At 53.7% G+C, this 17,456-nt stretch overlaps 1 protein-coding gene across 1 annotated transcript; it reads left to right on the top strand.

Moving 5' to 3' along the window:
- Positions 1-5,219: 5,219 nt before the first annotated feature.
- On the top strand, positions 5,220-9,275 carry RTL1 (retrotransposon Gag like 1). Its single transcript, XM_004376720.1, has one exon. It carries the CDS (start codon positions 5,220-5,222, stop codon positions 9,273-9,275), a length of 4,056 nt encoding a protein of 1,351 aa, XP_004376777.1.
- Positions 9,276-17,456: the final 8,181 nt, after the last annotated feature.

The raw sequence follows: 17,456 nt of genomic DNA on the forward strand, positions 1-17,456 counted from the left end.
CGACCCTTCACAGACACACGGTGGCAGCCCTGACCCCATGGGCCAGCCACTTGCTCCGAGGCGAGCAGAGAGCTGGCCAGACCGAGGCTCTGGGCACGGCAGTGGTGAGGCTGGGGTGTCTGTCTCTGAGTGTCGGGGGAACGGGGTCCAATTCAAAGACCCTAAGGGTCATTCGGCCCCCAAGCCAGGTGCACTAACTCCTGACTTCTTAGAAGGTGAGAATTTCCAAATCAATAGATATTTCTTAAAGAAATTGCCATCAGGCTCGAGAAATCAACACTGAGCCACATCGGGAGAGCTGAGAACATGACTTCCAGAGAGGCTGGAGGGGATGCCAAGGCAGCCCCTGTGCTGGGTGCGGGCAGGTGGGCACGTGGGCAGGTGGGATGGGAGTCAGCCAGGAAGCCTATGAGCTATGAGGCCATGGAATGAGGGAAGTGGAAAGACAGAGGCACCAACAAAGTGCCCAGGGAGTGCAGGTCCTACCTTGGGAAGTGACTGCCCCCACAATGCCCCAAGCCACCCAACGGGATGGCACCTGAGCCAAGGCTCCAAGGAGCTGGCCAGCAGGTGTAGGAGAAACCCCTTCCCCCTGACCCCAAGCCCCCTGTGCTCACCTCATGCAGGTGGGCAGGGTCCTCATGCCTCCCTGGGAGGTCCTGCATGCATGGGAGGGCTCGGTCCATCTCTTGGCACTGGGGAGGGGGTCTAGCACAGCGCCTGGCCTGGAAAAAAAAAAAATCAGGACATGCCGCAGAGCAAATTCATGAATTCTAGGCAGAGGGACTGGCTTAAGAAATAAAAAGACATGGGTACAATACAATCAAGATGTGTTTGGGGATGAGAAGAGAGACATTCAGTCTTTGCGGAGTAAAATGAGATGAGGGGCCAGGACCTGACGCTAGGAACCGTGTGTGGGTTTCATGCAAGGAATTGAAGACTTTATGTCATAAGCAACAAAAAGTAATATGGAGATTTTGCATACAAGAAATATTCGGGCCAGTTTTCATTCCATGCTAAGGCGGTTTGGATTTTATGTGGTGGACGTGAAATTAGAAAGGTTTTAAGCCAAGAGTATCATGATGAAATCTGGGTGCCATGCTAAGAGGTTGAGATTTTTGTTAGTGATGAAAATGCATTAAAAGATTTTACGCGGTGGTTTCATGAATGGGTTTGGGTTTGAGAAGAAGAAATCTGGACTGTATTTTGAGGGTGACAGGATGAAGCTCTTATATCATGCGAAGGAGTTTGGGCACTTGCCAGTGGCTTTTAAGAACTGTGGAGATGAGGTTTTTTTGCCCGTGGGAGCTAAGTAAAATAACATGGGAAAATGTATTTGAAGGCTAACAGTTCTGGACTTTAGATTACAGGCACTGAAGAAATATTGAAAAATTATAAATAGAAGGGTAACAGCCACAAATTCAAGTAACTGCTAAAACATTTTATATGTTGAGGGGTTGCCAGAGTCAGATCTTCTGAGCACACCGAGGAGATCTGACTGATACTGAAGACATCAAAGTTGAAAGATTTTAATCAGAGGAGTTACACAACCAACATCGCAAATATGTAAAGAAATTTGTGCAATTTCTTTTTCAGTTCTGACATGATTAGATTTTCGCTCGTGCCTAGGATTTTGATTTTAGCCAATAAAAAGTTTTAAGGGAGTGACATGGTGAGTTGTTTATTGATTTATTTATTTTTTGCATGTGTCTGATACAAGAGTATGCAGAGAATTACAAAATAAAGTTCTCATCTTATGCTAAGGAATTTGGACGTTTTTCATGAGAAATTGTAAGGTTTCAAGGCGCAGTTATGAGATCAAATTTTATATAGTGTGCGGGGAAGTGTGAATTTTAAGGGCTAACATGATCAAAAATTTTATATCACGCTAACAAGTTTGGATTTAAGCCAAGGACGGCTTTAAAGGCACTGCAGGATGAGACACATGGTTTTGTTTTTGTTTTTTTTTTTATAGTTTAGTTTTTGTTTTATGTTAAGCAATTGGAACTTTATGTTACAGGCAATGAAGAAACTTTGAAAATTTTGATCAAATTTATGCCTTTTTGTATAGCTTAAAGAATGGGTTTTTATGGTGAAGATAATACGTTCAGATTTTTATAGCACGCCAAGGAGATGGGGTTGTATGTGAGAACTGAAGGCGCTGGAGCATTTCCTTACAAAGAAGGGCATGGTCTCAGGTTTGAGCTCTCAAGTAGAGGAACAGTAGGGATATTAGCCAGTCAAGGGAGTTAAGGAGTGTAGTCTACAGAGGAATGAGACGGTGAAACATATTTTATGCTAAGAGGTCTGGATTTAATGAAGGAGACAAAGTGAGCACCCACAGGTCCCTTGGGACCCAGGCACCCGCTGGACTATATGCGGAGCAGTTTGATCTTTTATTGCAGGCTGTCGTATAGAGACGAGGCAGGTCTTCCTTCCGCAGAGCAGTTCTATGACTGAATTTACATAACACGCTAGGAAGTTTGGATGTTATTTTGAGGAGTGACAGGATTGCATTGTTGTGCCACGCTAAGGAATTTGGATTCTAGCCATTAAGGGATCTTAAAAGTGTGACATGTGTGTGAAAGAACAGTCTGCAGAGAAATGATGTAGCAAGATACGTATTTTATGCTAAGGAGCTTGGACCTTTTCCCATAGGTCATTAAGAGCTCATATAAGGCTTTAAAGCACAAGTTACAAGATCAAGTTCACCTATCTTGCTGAAGTGTGACCTTTTAAATAACGACATGATCAAATTTTTTTTTTATCATGTGAAGAAATTTGGATTGAAGCCAATAGAGCTTAAGGAGTGATCTAGTGAGATTTCTGGTTTTATATCAATCAGTCTGCAAGAAAATTACAAGGTAAACTTTTTATTTTTATGCTAAGCAGTTGGAACTTCATATGATAGGTAATGAAAGAAAACTTTTGTAAGTTTTAAATAGAGGCATTATTGGATAACTTTGATGCGTCTCGTTAAAAGTTTGACTTTCGTGTAAAGGAGTTTTCAGATCAGGTTTTTGTGACGTGTCCAAGATTTTAGATTTCAGGTGGAAGACAGGAAAGCTGAAAGATTCCATCAGAGTTCCACGATCAAATCTGTAAATACGCTAAGAAGCATAGATTCTATTTTAAGCAGAGAACCTAATTTTTAAATCATCGTGCTAAGGCATCTAAGTTTCAGGCAATAATGGATTTTTGGTGAGAAACTTGGTTAGATTTTTACTAATAGATGAGTCTGCAGACAAGTTGCTGTGTCAAATTTTGTCTTTCATACTAAGACATGAGGATTTTATATAAGAAATGGGATTTACAGTATGATAATAACATTATACAGTTTACAGGACTTTTGTGAAAAGGAAATGAGTTAATATAGACAATATGCTATGTATATGGTATTGTGATGCTGACAATGATGATCGTGATGATTTTACCTGATCTGTACACCATGCTATTTTTTAAAAATGTAATTGTACATTAAGGAATGATGTGATCAGAATTTTGAATTATGCTAAAGCCTTTAAATTTTCACCAGAGAATGAGTTCAGGTCAGTTACATGTCAAATGTTTTTATGCTAAAGTATTTAGATTTAATATTGCAGACAGTAAATAAACAGAGAAAGGTTTTAATCATGATCAAATTTAAGTGTCACACTAACAAGGGTGTATTTAACTTTGAGAAACAACAGATCAGGATTTTGTTTCTGGCTAGAGAGTCTGGATTTTAGCCAATGAAGAGTTTTACAAAAAAGAATGCACTTTTTTTATAGATCAGCTTGATGGCTAAGAAGAGAACCGAGAGGTAACAAAAGGTGTTCAATTTATAAAGAGCAGTAACAACGGAGCTAACCTATTCTATAGTCAGAGTTCAATTCGCTTTGCCCCAGCAGAGAAGAAGAAATGTGCAAAAAACCTCAACCAACACCTCTCCTCAAACTGAGGTCTCAGCACACTCTGACCCCCACCCCCCCATCACTGGCTTTGCACAAATCCTTTCCAGACAATCACATTTCAAATACATCTCATGCCTTCCCTCCCTCAACACAAGATCCCAACCCTATTCTGCCCGATGCACCCCTATAAGGTGGAGAGGAGGGACTAATCAGTGACAGACAGAAAAGGGTCTTTGCCGAAGAGTGAGGAGACCAGACTCACCTCATAAACAAGCGGGCTTGGAGAGAAAATACTCGGGGAGCATGTCAGTATGGCTGCAGGTGTAAGATGGGGGTCAGTGGTTTGAAATTCCTGAATCCCCACGGACTAAGAGGCCAATCTTGGCAGAGTGGAGATTATGGGGTGGGGATGGGGGAAACATTTAGGCGGGGGGGATATCTGAAGACCTCCTCAACAGCTGAGCGCTGGAGTGAACATGGCATTAGAAGGGGATCCAAAGAATTGAAGAGAAATCAGCAGAAATTCCTAGTTAGACTCAAGTAATAAACGTGTAACTATTCCAGCACATAGTAGGTGTTTGTAAGCATCTACGGAAAAAAGTGAAAAATAAAAAGCCTGAATCTGGACCTCTATCTCCCTGTCAAATTCCTACTTTGAGCTCGGGGAAGGAAATAAAAGCTATTTTGGGCCGTTAATCCAACTGGCAGGAGAAAGGCCAAGTGGCATTTTATCCTTCTCCATGAACGTGTTAAAGAGCTGGCATCACTGGGGGAGATTCCTGCCCCCACAAACACAGCCTGGGCTTGCTCCAGAGTGCCGGGCCTGCCAGGGTGGCTTTGGATAGCGCTCAGATGTGACCTCTATGGCTTTTGGGTGGCCAAAAAGGGAAGGAGGCTTCGTCAGGCATATGGGGCGGTGTGAAATGAAGCCACTGGCACATTCTACCAGGTGCCCTCCTGCCATGGTGGCCACTCCAGGTCAGTCACGCCACAGAATTTATGGGCTGTGAATTTCTCACATCCCCAGGCAGGCCAGGAGACGGATCCTGGGAGCCAGGTCAGGGGCTGGCAGATTTTTACAGTCTCTCCCAAGTGGCCAGTTGAGGAGGCTGACGCGGACCCAATTTCTCTCTGCTCTGATCATTTGGGCTTCTGATTTTTGAGAACTTGACCCTGAGCTTGTTGAGACCCTAAACTGCTACCTTTACTCCCCACCCCCACCCTGCCCACCCCACCCCCAGGTTCTGATCTCCGTGGTCCCTGTTGCTGACGGGACACACCGCCACCTTACCAGTCTTCAGAATCTATTCTTTTCCATCCGAAGAAATGATAGAACCCTCTGAAGACTCATTTGAGACGATGATGGAGCATAAGAATCCATCATCAAAACAAATGGAGTCCTCCGAGGGCTCATCCAACACCACTGTGGAGACATCTGGCAGCCAAGTGCAGGAAGCGTTGGAGCCAGCCAGTGGCCCATCCCAGGAAAGAAAAGAGCCACCCAGTGGCTCACTCCAGGAAATGGAAGAGCTGCCCATTGATCTACTCCAAGACATGGAGGAGCCATCCAGTGGCCCACATCAGGAAATAGAGGATCCACCCAATGACCTACTCCAAGACATGGAGGAGTCATGCAATGGTTCACGCCAGGAAATGGGGGATCCACGCAATGAAACATCTGGTAGAATGGAAGAACCATCAGTCAACCCACGTGGAGCCCAGGATGAGCAAGAGAGCGACACTGACCTGTCTGAATCTAGCGACGATCAGGATACCGACGAGCAAAACCTAGGGAAGTTCTCTGAGGAAGAGATGCTGGCCGCAGTGAGTTCCATTACCTCTCTGTACTACCAGATGCAAGACCTCAGAGAACAACAAAGAGTGGCAGAAGAGATCTTGATGAATGGGATCCACAATGGCCAACTGCCTCTCCCATTACCCTTCACTGGTGATCGCAGAGAATATCGCGAGTTCATTGTTCTCTGCCAACTGATCTTACAAAACTACCCAAGGATGTTCTCCAATGACCGGCTGCGCGTTGGGTACGTTATCACTCACCTCTCTGGCTTGGCCTTAGACTGGGCCAAGGTTCTCCTGCAGGATGACAGTCCTCTGATAAGTGACTTCTCGGGCTTCCTGGGGGCCATGTCCAGTGTGTTTGAGTACCGGCAGGCACTTCGAATGGCTGAAGAGGCCATGTTCAACATCAAGCAGAGGAATCGCCCTGCTGCAGCCTACATCAATGAGTTCCGGAGTCTGGTGCCCATCCTGGGCTGGCCAGACGAAGTCCTGCAGGCCCACCTGTGCCAAGGGCTCAACGAGGAGATCAGGCACTATTTGTTCCGGGTTCCTCAGCCAGACAGTCTGGAGAGCCTGATTGTGCTCGTCCTGCAAATAGAAGAGAAGCTGGCAGAGAGAAGAGCGCTACTCAGGCTGCCTCCAGAAGCCCGCCCACGCAACCTGACCTGGATCGACTCACCTTCTCCAGAGAGGTGGATGGTGAGCAGCTGGTTGCCCTCTGATGTCCATCCCACCATCGAGAGGGCCCACATCTTTCTGCTGCTCATGGTGAGAGTCAGCCCCTACCACAGTGTTGCAGTCCAGGCCCTGGTCGACTCAGGGGCAGGCTCCAACTTCATGGATGAGCGGTTTGCCCAAGAGCACTACGTGGAGCTCTACGAGAAGCCATACCCCCAGCAAATCCAAACCATGGACGGCTCACTGATTGGCGACGAGCCTGTGTGGCTCTACACTGAACCCCTGGTATGCATCCATCAGAACCACCAGGAGTACATCGAATTTGACATCATTCCTTCACCCAACTTCTCCGTGATCTTAGGCGTTGACTGGCTCCGAACGCACACCCCCGAAGTGGACTGGATCAAAGGCCGCTGCACCTTCCACTCTCCCTACTGCCTGCAGAACTGCTTCCGCCCACCCCCGCCATGCATCGCGCTGGAAAGACAAGGCCTGAGCCTGCTCCCCGGACTGCCGCCCCCATACTCCGACCTGGCCGACGTGTTTAACCCGAAAGAAGCAGATGATGAGACTTCCGACCAGCCAAGCTCAGACGGATCCGATGATCTTTCTGAATCAGAGCCCTCTGAGCTTCAGCAGGCTGGAGACAGTGATCACGATGAGGTCTTTTACGAATGCCCCTCCACTGCGTCGTGGGAACCTGTAGGTACTGGGATGCAAGACAGAGCCAGGCTGCACGATGACTACTGGGACCCGCGAGACATGCTGACCAACAGACAGGACTACATACAGATGATTCCAGAACTGTTTGACCAGTTACACGGAGCTACATGGTTCACAAAACTGGAGCTGCGTGGGACCATTGTGGAGGAAAGCATGAAAATACACCAAGCAGAAGACGTATGGAGAGCAGCATTCGGGTTGGAGTTTCCAGAGATGAACAGTTACCAGCCTTTCCAGATCTCCTCAGACCCTATCATACCTCAGAGCGTGATTCACTACATCCTCCAGGGCATGCTAGGTTACTTCGTGCTCTCTTATGGGCGGGATGTCCTGATCTACTCAATGAGTCAAGAGGAACACCCCCACCATGTTCGCCAAGTCCTGGTCCGCTTCCGGAGGCACAACATCTACTGCTCCCTGGACAGGAGCCAGTTCCACAGAAATACCATCGAATTCCTGGGATTCGTCATCACCCCCAAAGGGGTAAAGCTGAATAAAAGCATCGTCACCACCGTGACAGGGTACCCCATCCCTGGTTCTAAGAAGTCCCTGCGACACCTGATAGAATTCGTCTTCCCCTACCGGCACTTTGTTGAGCGCTTCATCATCGTCATTGAGCCCCTCCTTCGACAGCTGCTCTACAACCGGGGCTTCTACTGGGGCGATGAGGAGCAAGAGGCCTTCGAGTGCCTGAAGAGGGCTTTCCGGAAGGCGCCCCTTCTCCACCACCCAAAGCCCCAGAACCCCTTCTTCTTGGAGACCGGCATCACCAAGACGTCCATACACGCTGCCCTGATCCAAGTAGATGACCAGACTGGTAAAAAGGTCTACTGTGCTTTCTACTCCCGAAACATCTCGCCTATCGAAGACGACTACTCTCGACTGGAGATGAGGATCCTCCCCATACGGGCTGCCTTCACGGTGTGGTGCCGCTACCTGGAGAACACCGAGGAGCCCATCATGATCCTTCTCAACACAGAGGATCTAGCCTCTCTGAATAATGACAGGCTCACCGTACTTCTCCCCGGGCATTGGGTCTTCTTCTTCTCCCACTTCAACTTTGACGTCATGGAGTGGCCAATCCAAGATGGCCACCGGGTGCGGCTGCCTCACAGGAGCCACCGCCTGGAAGCTCAGCCCCTGCTGCTGTTCTCCACCACGGCATTCCCGAGTGGCCAGGTATCAGCATCCCGGCAAGAAGGGGAGAACGGAGATGCACTACACCAGGGCCAGCCAAGTGGGCAGGACGGCCAGCAGGAGATACTGGCTCTGCTACCAATTGACCAAATAATCAACACCTTCCTCATCCAACTTGGTGCTGCCCAGGTGAGAGCGGTCGTTCTGCACTTCTTACGGAGCCTCCTGCTCTGGCAGAACACCCTGGCCCTGGCCACCATCCTTCTGCTGCTCAAGCTGAGGCCATGCCTCCAGCAGCTAATGGCATCAGCCCCATTAGTGGCTCAGCCCCGACCCAGGCTCCCAATGCGCCTCATCCTGGACTCGTCCCTCATCGCCAGCAGTGGCATGGCCACCGCCATAGCTGATCTCCTCATCCAGATGCCACCCCTCGTGGGTGCCAACACCATCCCATCCCAAGAGCTGGCAGAGCTGTTCCTGGGCCCTGGCCACTGGCAGAGCAACGCCCTGTGCCCCCAGGACTACCGAGGCCTGCAGCTGACCCCCGGCTTCTGGCTGATGCTGTGTGAGTTCTTTGGTGTCAGACTCACCCCCGGAGAGGAAAGCTACCCGGTCCCACGCGAGCAACGCTACCTGGAATTGCACGTCATTAACGATGAGAATGTCGTCTTGCGAGAAGCCCGGCAGGGCGACCTGCAACGTTACCGTCAAGGTGGCCTGCATGACGGCCTGCAAGACACCCCGCAGGACGAACAAGAGAGCGCTGTGCAAGAGGCCCTGCCGAGGGACACCGCCACTGTGGCCCTCCCCATCCCGCGACACAGCCAGGCCCACCCCGCCATCCTTGCCCTCCTGCGCCACGCTCGAGCTGCTGAAGGGCGGCCAGGCCTGCTCACTCGGGGGCTGCTGGCCAGGCTCCTGATTCGTTTTCTGAGGGTGACGAGAGCCCAGGCTGCCCCCAGCACTGTGCGGGCGAGCCCACCCAAGGAAGAAGCAAGCCTGGAAGAACTACCCAATGACAATGAAGACACAGACCTCGACTGAAAACACCTGCTGTCCAGTGAGGCGCCGCCTTGCCCCCTCTGCTCCTGACACGCCCACAGTGTCTCCTCCAAGCTCCCTGTGCCTCTACTTGCTTAGCTCAGACCCAGCGCTCCCTCCCTGCCGCTCCTGGCCCCAGGGGAGCCCACTTGTGAAGGCCAACTCGTCATACACCAGCAGTACCATCAACACCTATGGACCACGAACCATCAGAGGCCCAGAGCCAGTCTCAGGGCTACACAACCCCACCGTCTTAATTCTCCAGGTCCCAGGCCCACAACTGGGAGTGTGATCAATGACAGGAGAAAGCAGTGATGAGCAGAGAATGACCCCATGACCCCAGGTCAGGTGAAGCAGCAGGCAAAACAGACGCAGCCAAGCAAGCAGGGGCCAGGTGCGCTGGCCACCGTGTCATCCTGGGACACTGACCTCGGGTGCTCCACTGACTGCTTCTACCTCCGTCACCGGTGCTCCTGGCCATGGCGTATCCACAGTTCCTGCTTCCCTGGGCTTCCCCACTCCCCCGCCCGCCACCCGAGACTCATGGTGTGCCGTGTTGCCTCCCCAGCCCACCCTGCAAAGCAAGCCGCCTCCCACCGCCTGGCTCAGCTCTCTGACCCTGCTCTGGACCTGAGACCAAGAAAGTGTGTCTGAGTTCTTACCTGGACGCTCCAGGACTGTCCCGACGTACCAGTGTGACTGCCACTTACCGGACTTGACATCGGGGACCCAGAGGTCACCGGACACTGACTGGGTGACTGCCCTTGAGGGGCTTGCTCTACCCCTCCCAACACAGACAGCCCCGGGACCCAGGCCCCAAGATAAAGGGGAAGGGGCTCCGAGAGACTGGTGAAGACCCCGAGATGCAGCAGACTGTGCTGAGCAGCTGAGAGGTCCTGACCAGGCCACTGCCCTTTGCCATGAGGAAGAGACCCTCTCTCCTTCCCCTCGTTCTCACCCCCTGTACATTTATACACTTTCTCCTTAAATAAAGCAAAATAAAAGAGTATCTGGCTTGCTGGCTTCTTCTGCGAAGGTGGGGTGAGGGTAAGGGGGCAAGTGAGGTGGGGGCAGGCAGGGTAGGGGGCAGGTAGGATAGACAGGGCAAGGGGCAAGTAAGATGGGGGCAGGTGGAGTGGGAGGGCAAGGGGCGGGTGGGGCAGGGGGAGGCAGGGTGGGGGTCAGGCAGGGCAGGCCAGGAAGGGCTTAGCTTTCGGAGGCCAGCCATGGGCTTTCCCCAAAAACAGGCCCCGTCCAGGGACTGGCAGACAATCGGGAGGCCTTTCACAGAAGTGACTACCTGTCGCCCCAGAGATGTGACTCTGGTCGTTCCCTCTGCCTTGGGAACGCTCCACCCCCTGCCAAGGCTGACTTCTGGTACCTATCCCCCCAGGGAGGACCTGGGGAGGGGTGCAGAGGGGGGCACTGGGAGCTGTCCTTCCTGAGGGCTCCGAGCAGGGAGCCCAGTGACCCATGCTCCCACCTGTGCCCAGGCTGGTGTTCTTCTCATGGGAGAAAGGAGGGGTGGGCAGGCTGGGTCTACGCCCCAAGTCAGAGGGCTTGGGTGCCGTGGAGCCTTGGCCTCAAGCAAATGGCCCTCACACCCCATGGAGAAGGCCCTGGTCCCCATTTCAGAGCACCGCTCTCCGTATGAGCCCTGGACGTCTGGAGTGCTCTGTCCCCAGGAGGGGTCCCCAGGAGAGCACAGGGAGGGGGCATCGCTCTTACTCACTTTCAGTTCACACAGCTCACCATGCCACACACACCCATCGAGCCACACACACGCGTGCACTCAAGCATACACCCACATACACACACGCCCCCGGAGGGGTGAGGGGCACACCGCCCAGAACCTGGTTCTCACCCCCCCCCGGGGATGGGCCTCTGCACTGGGGCAGAGGGGAAAGAACATGAACCCTCCCTCCAGGTGTGAACTTGGGCCTCAGCTGCAGAGGGGTGACTACACAGAGGCCCGTGCCTGTGGGTCCTACACACTGAGCAGCAGAATCTCCAACCAGGCACCCTGAGATCACCCCAGATATCTGGGTTCAAGGTTAGGAGCTAACCAACCTGGACAGGGTGGTCCCCTCCCCCTCCACAGCGTGGCCTTGAACTAGCTATTTCCCTCACTGACCCCAGAGCACGCATCTCCCCAGGCCCAGGGAGCCTGAACTCCTCCTCCCACCCCACGCCGACCTCTGTGTGCACCTGGGTTCCAGAGCACAGACAGGGCCCTGCCCAGAGCCACCCCCCAGCATTGGGGCTTGGCTGTGTCCCACTGATACAGCTCTCTTGCCCTGTGCCTTCCCAGGTCCCAAAGGGGTGATGGGCCACATGCCCACCTGTCTGTCTGTTCAAGGAATCTACCCCTGACAGAAGTACCCAGAGATCATGGTCAGGATCCCGAGATTCAAAGTCAGGGGCGCAGCAACTCTCTTGGACTCTCCTACCTAACAATGAAGTTCCTGAAAAGGTAGCCCCACTCCCACCTGGCTGCACACTGCCCCTCTCCAAGCCTCAGTTTCCCAGTCTGTCACTCAGACCCATGGAGGCTGCTGGGAGAATTCCGAAGGGTCACTAATAAACCTCTTCATCCCTGGAGTTCTCATGTCACTTATTTAAAATAAATGGGGGCAAACCAAGGCCCAGAGAGGGCAAGCAACAGGCTGGTGGCCACAGAACAAGTTGGGGGCAGAGCCAGGACTTGGCCCCTCTCCAGTGGCCTGTGTCCTCTAGCCCCGGGACACTCCATCCACACCTGAGCACAGCTACAGTCGGGAACCCAGTGAAGGTCCCCCCAAACAGCCAACATCACAGTGGCTCCAGGAGCCCAAGGGCACCATGTCTGTCTATCTGTCTGTCCCAGCATACTGCCCCAACTGCAGCCCCAAGAGATCACTGGCAGGGTCCCGTGCTTCAAGGCCAGGGACTCAGCAGCAAGACCTGCAGCATCCCCTCAACTAGTCAGCACAGCAGGCTCTGTCCCCCTGATGCATGCTGACCTTGGGTCCCAAGCCCCAACCCCGAGGTGCTAGGTCACCTAAGTGGGTGGCTGTCCACCGTGGGCCTGTTCTCCCATCCTCTGAATGGGGCCATGGGAATGGGGGGTCAAGGACGGCAAGACTCAATCTTCAAGGGACGGTGGTTTCTAAAACCCCCTTCTGATGCCAAGCAACACTCTTCTTGGGGTCCCCAAATCCTTTAAAGTGAACTCACAAAAAGGTGCCTTTCCCACAGAGGGGGCCTGGGATGGCGGGAGGGGGCCATGCCCATGATGGAGGAGACTGGGAGTCCCAGGGCTGGGACTCGAGGGCAAACATCTTCCCCTGCTTGGACAGGTAACCTAGCAGCCGTGCCAGGCCCCTGCAGACCAAGACCACCCTCGCAAGGGGAGGAGCAAATAGGAGGACCTCACAGGGAGGTTGGTACCAAACGGGACCTGCTTCACCCCTCTACCAGCCCTGCTTGCAGCGGGGTTGGGACGCCCACTAAGGTATATGTGTTTCTCCAAGGGGAACGCACAGACACACATGCCCACTCACACATATATATACACACTCACACATACACACTCATACACATACATATACACCACACTCACACACACATATACTCACATGATACATACACTCTCATACACATACACTCACACACACACACACGCACACACCCACATATAAACATACACTCACACACACAGGGTCAGGAGCACACACACGCATGGGCCGCTCACACACACACACTCACAGGGTCAGGAGCACACACACGCATGGGCCGTTCACACACACACACTCACAGGGTCAGGAGCACACACACGCATGGGCCACTCACACAACAGTCGTCCCGCATCCTACCTTAGCAAAGAGCAGCATCCTTGCCTATTGGGTCCCCCTCCCCCAACCCCGCCAGAGTGGGGGCTCTATCCCATTTTACAAATGAAAGAGGCAGCCCCCCAGGCCTAGAGAACTACTGACAAAACCAAACCATGGGGTTAGTATGCTTCCACTATCCCAAAAAAAGTTAAAAAAAAACATAAAACAAACCTTTGAGCCTCCTGCAAAAAAGGAAGCGGTTAAGATTAAGTGAAGGGCCCGGTTATGACATCATGACCAACACAAAGGAGGTGAGAACTGCAGACAGTCACCCGGTTGCTCTGGGCAGAGGGACACCCACATGGGCCCAGGCCGGGCCTTCCCACAGATAAGTGTGAATGCACCGACCTCCCACTCCCCTACCCCTAGCCCAGGGTCAGCACCTACCTCCCACCCACCCCCAGCCCCAGCCTGGGTAAGCTGGCTTCCAGCAAGCTCAGTCCATGCCTCGCAGGACAGCCAGGCCCTCAGCCTCAGGCCTGGCACACGCAGCCGCACGTGCTCCAGGCAGCACAACCACTCACCGCTCAGGTCGAGATCCGGTCCCCCCTCCAGGAGCTGTGGATCGGATCAAGTGTCCCTGACAAAGACCTCTGTGTTAGTTCCGATCAATCCCTTGAAGTCCCCTCAGTGCCCACCGGGCAGCTCCCACCCAGCTCCCGAAGGTGAGAAGGGGAAAGGCAGGCAGAGCCCACTCCACGCCTGGTTCCCATCCCACCCCCCAGGGCACGTGCAGGGCCGGGGCACTCGGGTCACATCCTAAGCCCAAGAGAAGCAATCTCAGACCCACACATGACCCTTGTCCTGACCTCTGCTCAGGGTCTTCCAGAACAACAGGACAGGGTTCTGAAACGCCTCCACTAAACCTTCACGCAGCACCCCCTGGCACTGGCCAAAGCAGGGCCTCCTGGAAGGTCTGTTTAAGTGGGTGACAGGCAAAGAGAAGGCGCCCTAGAAAAGACAAGAACCAAACAAGTATGGAGGCCTTGGCAACAGGCGGCTTTCTCCGCGGAGGGGAGCCAGAGCGGAAGGGAAATGCCAAGGACAGACCATTTTCTCTAAAGCCTTTCTCGAGTGAGGCCCTCAGGCCACTCACATCAGGCTCATCAAGGACGGCATGGGAACATGCAGATTCCCAGGCACCACCCTAGCCACTCAGCCCCCAGGAAGCCCTAAAGCCAGCAGCAGGTGGAGAACCACAAATCCACTCTGTGCCAGACACTGCCCACCTCTTGAAGCGAGGATCTTTCCTTGGAGATCAGAAGAAGTTGCTAGAAGCAAGAAAGAAGGGAGAGGAGCATGCGGAGAGGCAGGGGAGGAAGAGGAGAGGTAGGGGTGATGCAAGGAAGAAGGGGAGAGGCAGGGGAGGCAAGGAGGCAGATGAGAGACAGAGACGACATGGCAGAGGAAGGGGAGGAAGGGGAGAGGCGGGGGAGGGGGAGGGGATACAGGTGAGGAGGGGGAGAGCCAGGGGCGACTTGGGAGAGGAAGGAGAGGAAGGCGAGAGGTAGGGATGATGCAAGAGAGAGGGGGAGAGGCAGGGAAGGAGAAAGCCAGAGGAGACGGGAGAGGAAGGGGAGAAGAGGAGAGGTAGGGATGAAGCAAGGAAGAAAGGGGAGAGGCAGAGGACAAAGGAGATGACCACAGGAGACAGGGGAGAGGCAGGGATGATGCAAGGGAGGAAGGGGAGGGGCAGGGGAGGAAGGGAAGGGGCAGGGGAGGAGCAGGGGAGGAAGGGGAGAGACAGGAGGGGGCAGAGGAGGAAGGGAGAGGCAGGGGACAAAGGGGAGAGGCAGGGGACAAAGGGGAGAGGCAGGGGAGGAAGGGAAGGGGCAGGGAAGGGGGGGAGGAAGGGGAGAGACAGGGGAGGGGCAGGGGAGGGACAGGGGAGGAAAAGGAGGCAGGGGAGAAAAGGGAGAGGCAGGGGAGGAAGGGGAAAGGCAGGGGAGGAAGGGGAAAGGCAGGGGAGGAAGGGGAAAGGCAGGGGAGGAAGAGGAGAGGCAGGGGAGGAAGGGGAGAGGCAGAGAAGGAAAGGGAGAGGCAGAAGAGGAAGGGGAGAGGCAAAGGAGGGGCAAGGGAAGGGCAGGGGAGGAAGCGGAGGGCTTGGGGAGACGGGAGAGAAAAGGAGGCGGAAGGGGAGAGACAAGGACAGGAAGGGGAGAGGTAGGACTGATGTAAGGGAGAAAGGTGAGAGGCAGAGGAGAAGCAAGGGAGAAGAGGAGAGGTGGGGAAAGAAGGGGAAAGGAAGAGAAGGAAGGGAAGAAGCAGAAGAGAGGATTGGGAGAGGTAGGGGAGGAAGGGGAGAGGTAGAGGAGAGGCAGGGGAGGAAGGGGAGGGCTAGGGGAGACAGGGGAGGGGAAGGGTAGGAGGAAGAAGAGAGGTAGGGATGATGCCAGGGAGGAAGAAGAGAGGTAGGGGAGAGATAAGAGAGGAAGGGGAGGAAGGGGAGAGGAAGGAGAGAGGCAGAGAAGGAAGGGAAGAAGCAGGGGAGAGACAAGGAAGGATTGGGAGAAGCAGGGGAGGAAGGGGAGAGGCAGAGGAAGGGTGGGGAGGAAGGGGAGGAAGGGGAGAGGCAGGGGAGGAAGAGGAGAGGTGGGGGAGGAAGGAGAGAGGCTGGGAAGGATTGGGAGAAGCAGGGGAGGAAGGAGAGAAGCAGAGGAGGGGCAGGGGAGGAAGAGGAGGGCTAGGGGAGACAGAGGAGAGGAAAGGGGGAGGAAGGGGAGAAGCAAGAAAAGAAAGGGAGAGGCAAGGATGATGCAAGGGAGGAAGGGAAGGGGCAGGGGAAGAAGGGAAGGACTAGGGGAGACAGGAGAGGCAAGGGAGAGGAAGAAGAGGAAGGACAGAGGCAAGGAAAGGAAGGGAGAGGCAGGGGAGACATAAGGATTATGCAAGGAAGGAAGGAGAGAAGCAGGAGAGATCCAAGGGAGGAAGAGGGAAGAGGCGGAGGGAGTGGAGAAGAAGGAGAGAGGCAAGGGCAGCGGAGGAAGCGGTGGAAGGGGAGAAGCAGGGGAGGTGGAAGAAGAAGGGGTGTGTCACGGACAGCAAGGGAGGAAGGGGAGGAAGGAGAGACAAAGCAGGAAGGGGAAAAGCAAGGGAGAGGAAAGGGTGAGTCAGTGGATGAAGGGGAGATGCAGGGAAGGAAGGGAGAGGCAAGGGATGGATGTGACAGATGGAGTAGGAAGGAGAGAGACATAGCAGGCAGGGAAGAGGTAGAGGAAGGGAAGAGGCAGAGTAGAGGCAAAGGAGGAAGGAGAGAGACAAGGGACAAAGGAGAGACAGAAGGAAGGGGAAAAGCAGGGGTGAGGCAGGGGAAGAAGGGGATAGGCAGTGGAGGAAAGGGAGATATAGGAGAGGAAGGGGAGAGGGAGGGGAGAGGCAGGGAAAGGCATGGGAGGAAAGAGAGAGGCAGAGGAGGGGTAGGGGAGGAAGAGGAAAGACAGAGGAGGAAGGGGAGAGTCAGGGAAGAGGCCCAGGAGGAAGGGGAGAGGCAGGGGAGGAAGGCGAGAGGGAGGAGGCAATGGACCAAGTGGAGCGGCAGAGGATAAAGGCAAGTGGCAGAGGAGAAAGGGGAGAGGCCCAGTCTTGGTAAACAGGAGGGAGCATGACACGGGACTCTGCTAAGTGACAGGTTCACACAACAGTTTTGGATGCCAAACCATATATCTCAGTTATATTATGATGCAGACATTACATCAAATAATGAGACAGATGTCGTGCAGTGTATATATCCACATCTACAGACACTTGGATAGATCAAGGTTTCAGACCAAACGGCCTGGCATGGGTGTGGGCTAGGCATCCCAGCAGGATGAAGGCCACCCTGGCCAGACACAGTCCTTCCATGACGGAACGTTGTCTTCCCAGTCACACATGTTGCCCCAGCCCCATTCCACCCAGCAAGAGCACACAACAGACCCCCACCACTCCCTGCCTTTGCTCAAGCTGTCCCTCACCAGGGACGCCTTCCTCAACTCAACAAGGCCACCACTCCATCCTGATACCACGACAGACGACAAGTAAAAAAAGTAGAGCCAGAGGGTGGGGCTGTACGGGAGAGACGGGGTGAGAAGACAGTACAGAGGGAAAGAGGAGAGGGGGAGGAGGAGGGAGGGGAAATGGAGAGGACACCATGGTCCTATATGAGGTTAAGGGCTCCATGCTTCAGGGCATGGCCACCCTCCTGCTTTGTCCGCCCGCCATGTGCGCCTGGGCTGGCTGCCAGGGCTGGTTAGTGGGGTTAATTTAATGGTTCCAGTAGCAAAGGGGCATGGCACAGGTCATCACCCGCCACGCATGGGACCCGAGTTAGTGG

This window comes from Trichechus manatus, unplaced genomic scaffold, assembly GCF_000243295.1.
Source record: "Trichechus manatus latirostris isolate Lorelei unplaced genomic scaffold, TriManLat1.0 scaffold00045, whole genome shotgun sequence".
Lineage (NCBI taxonomy): Eukaryota > Metazoa > Chordata > Mammalia > Sirenia > Trichechidae > Trichechus > Trichechus manatus.

Bases quoted from the DNA above. Each gene is read 5' to 3' on its own strand.
- RTL1 (XM_004376720.1), top strand. From the start codon at position 5,220: ATGATAGAACCCTCTGAAGACTCATTTGAGACGATGATGGAGCATAAG.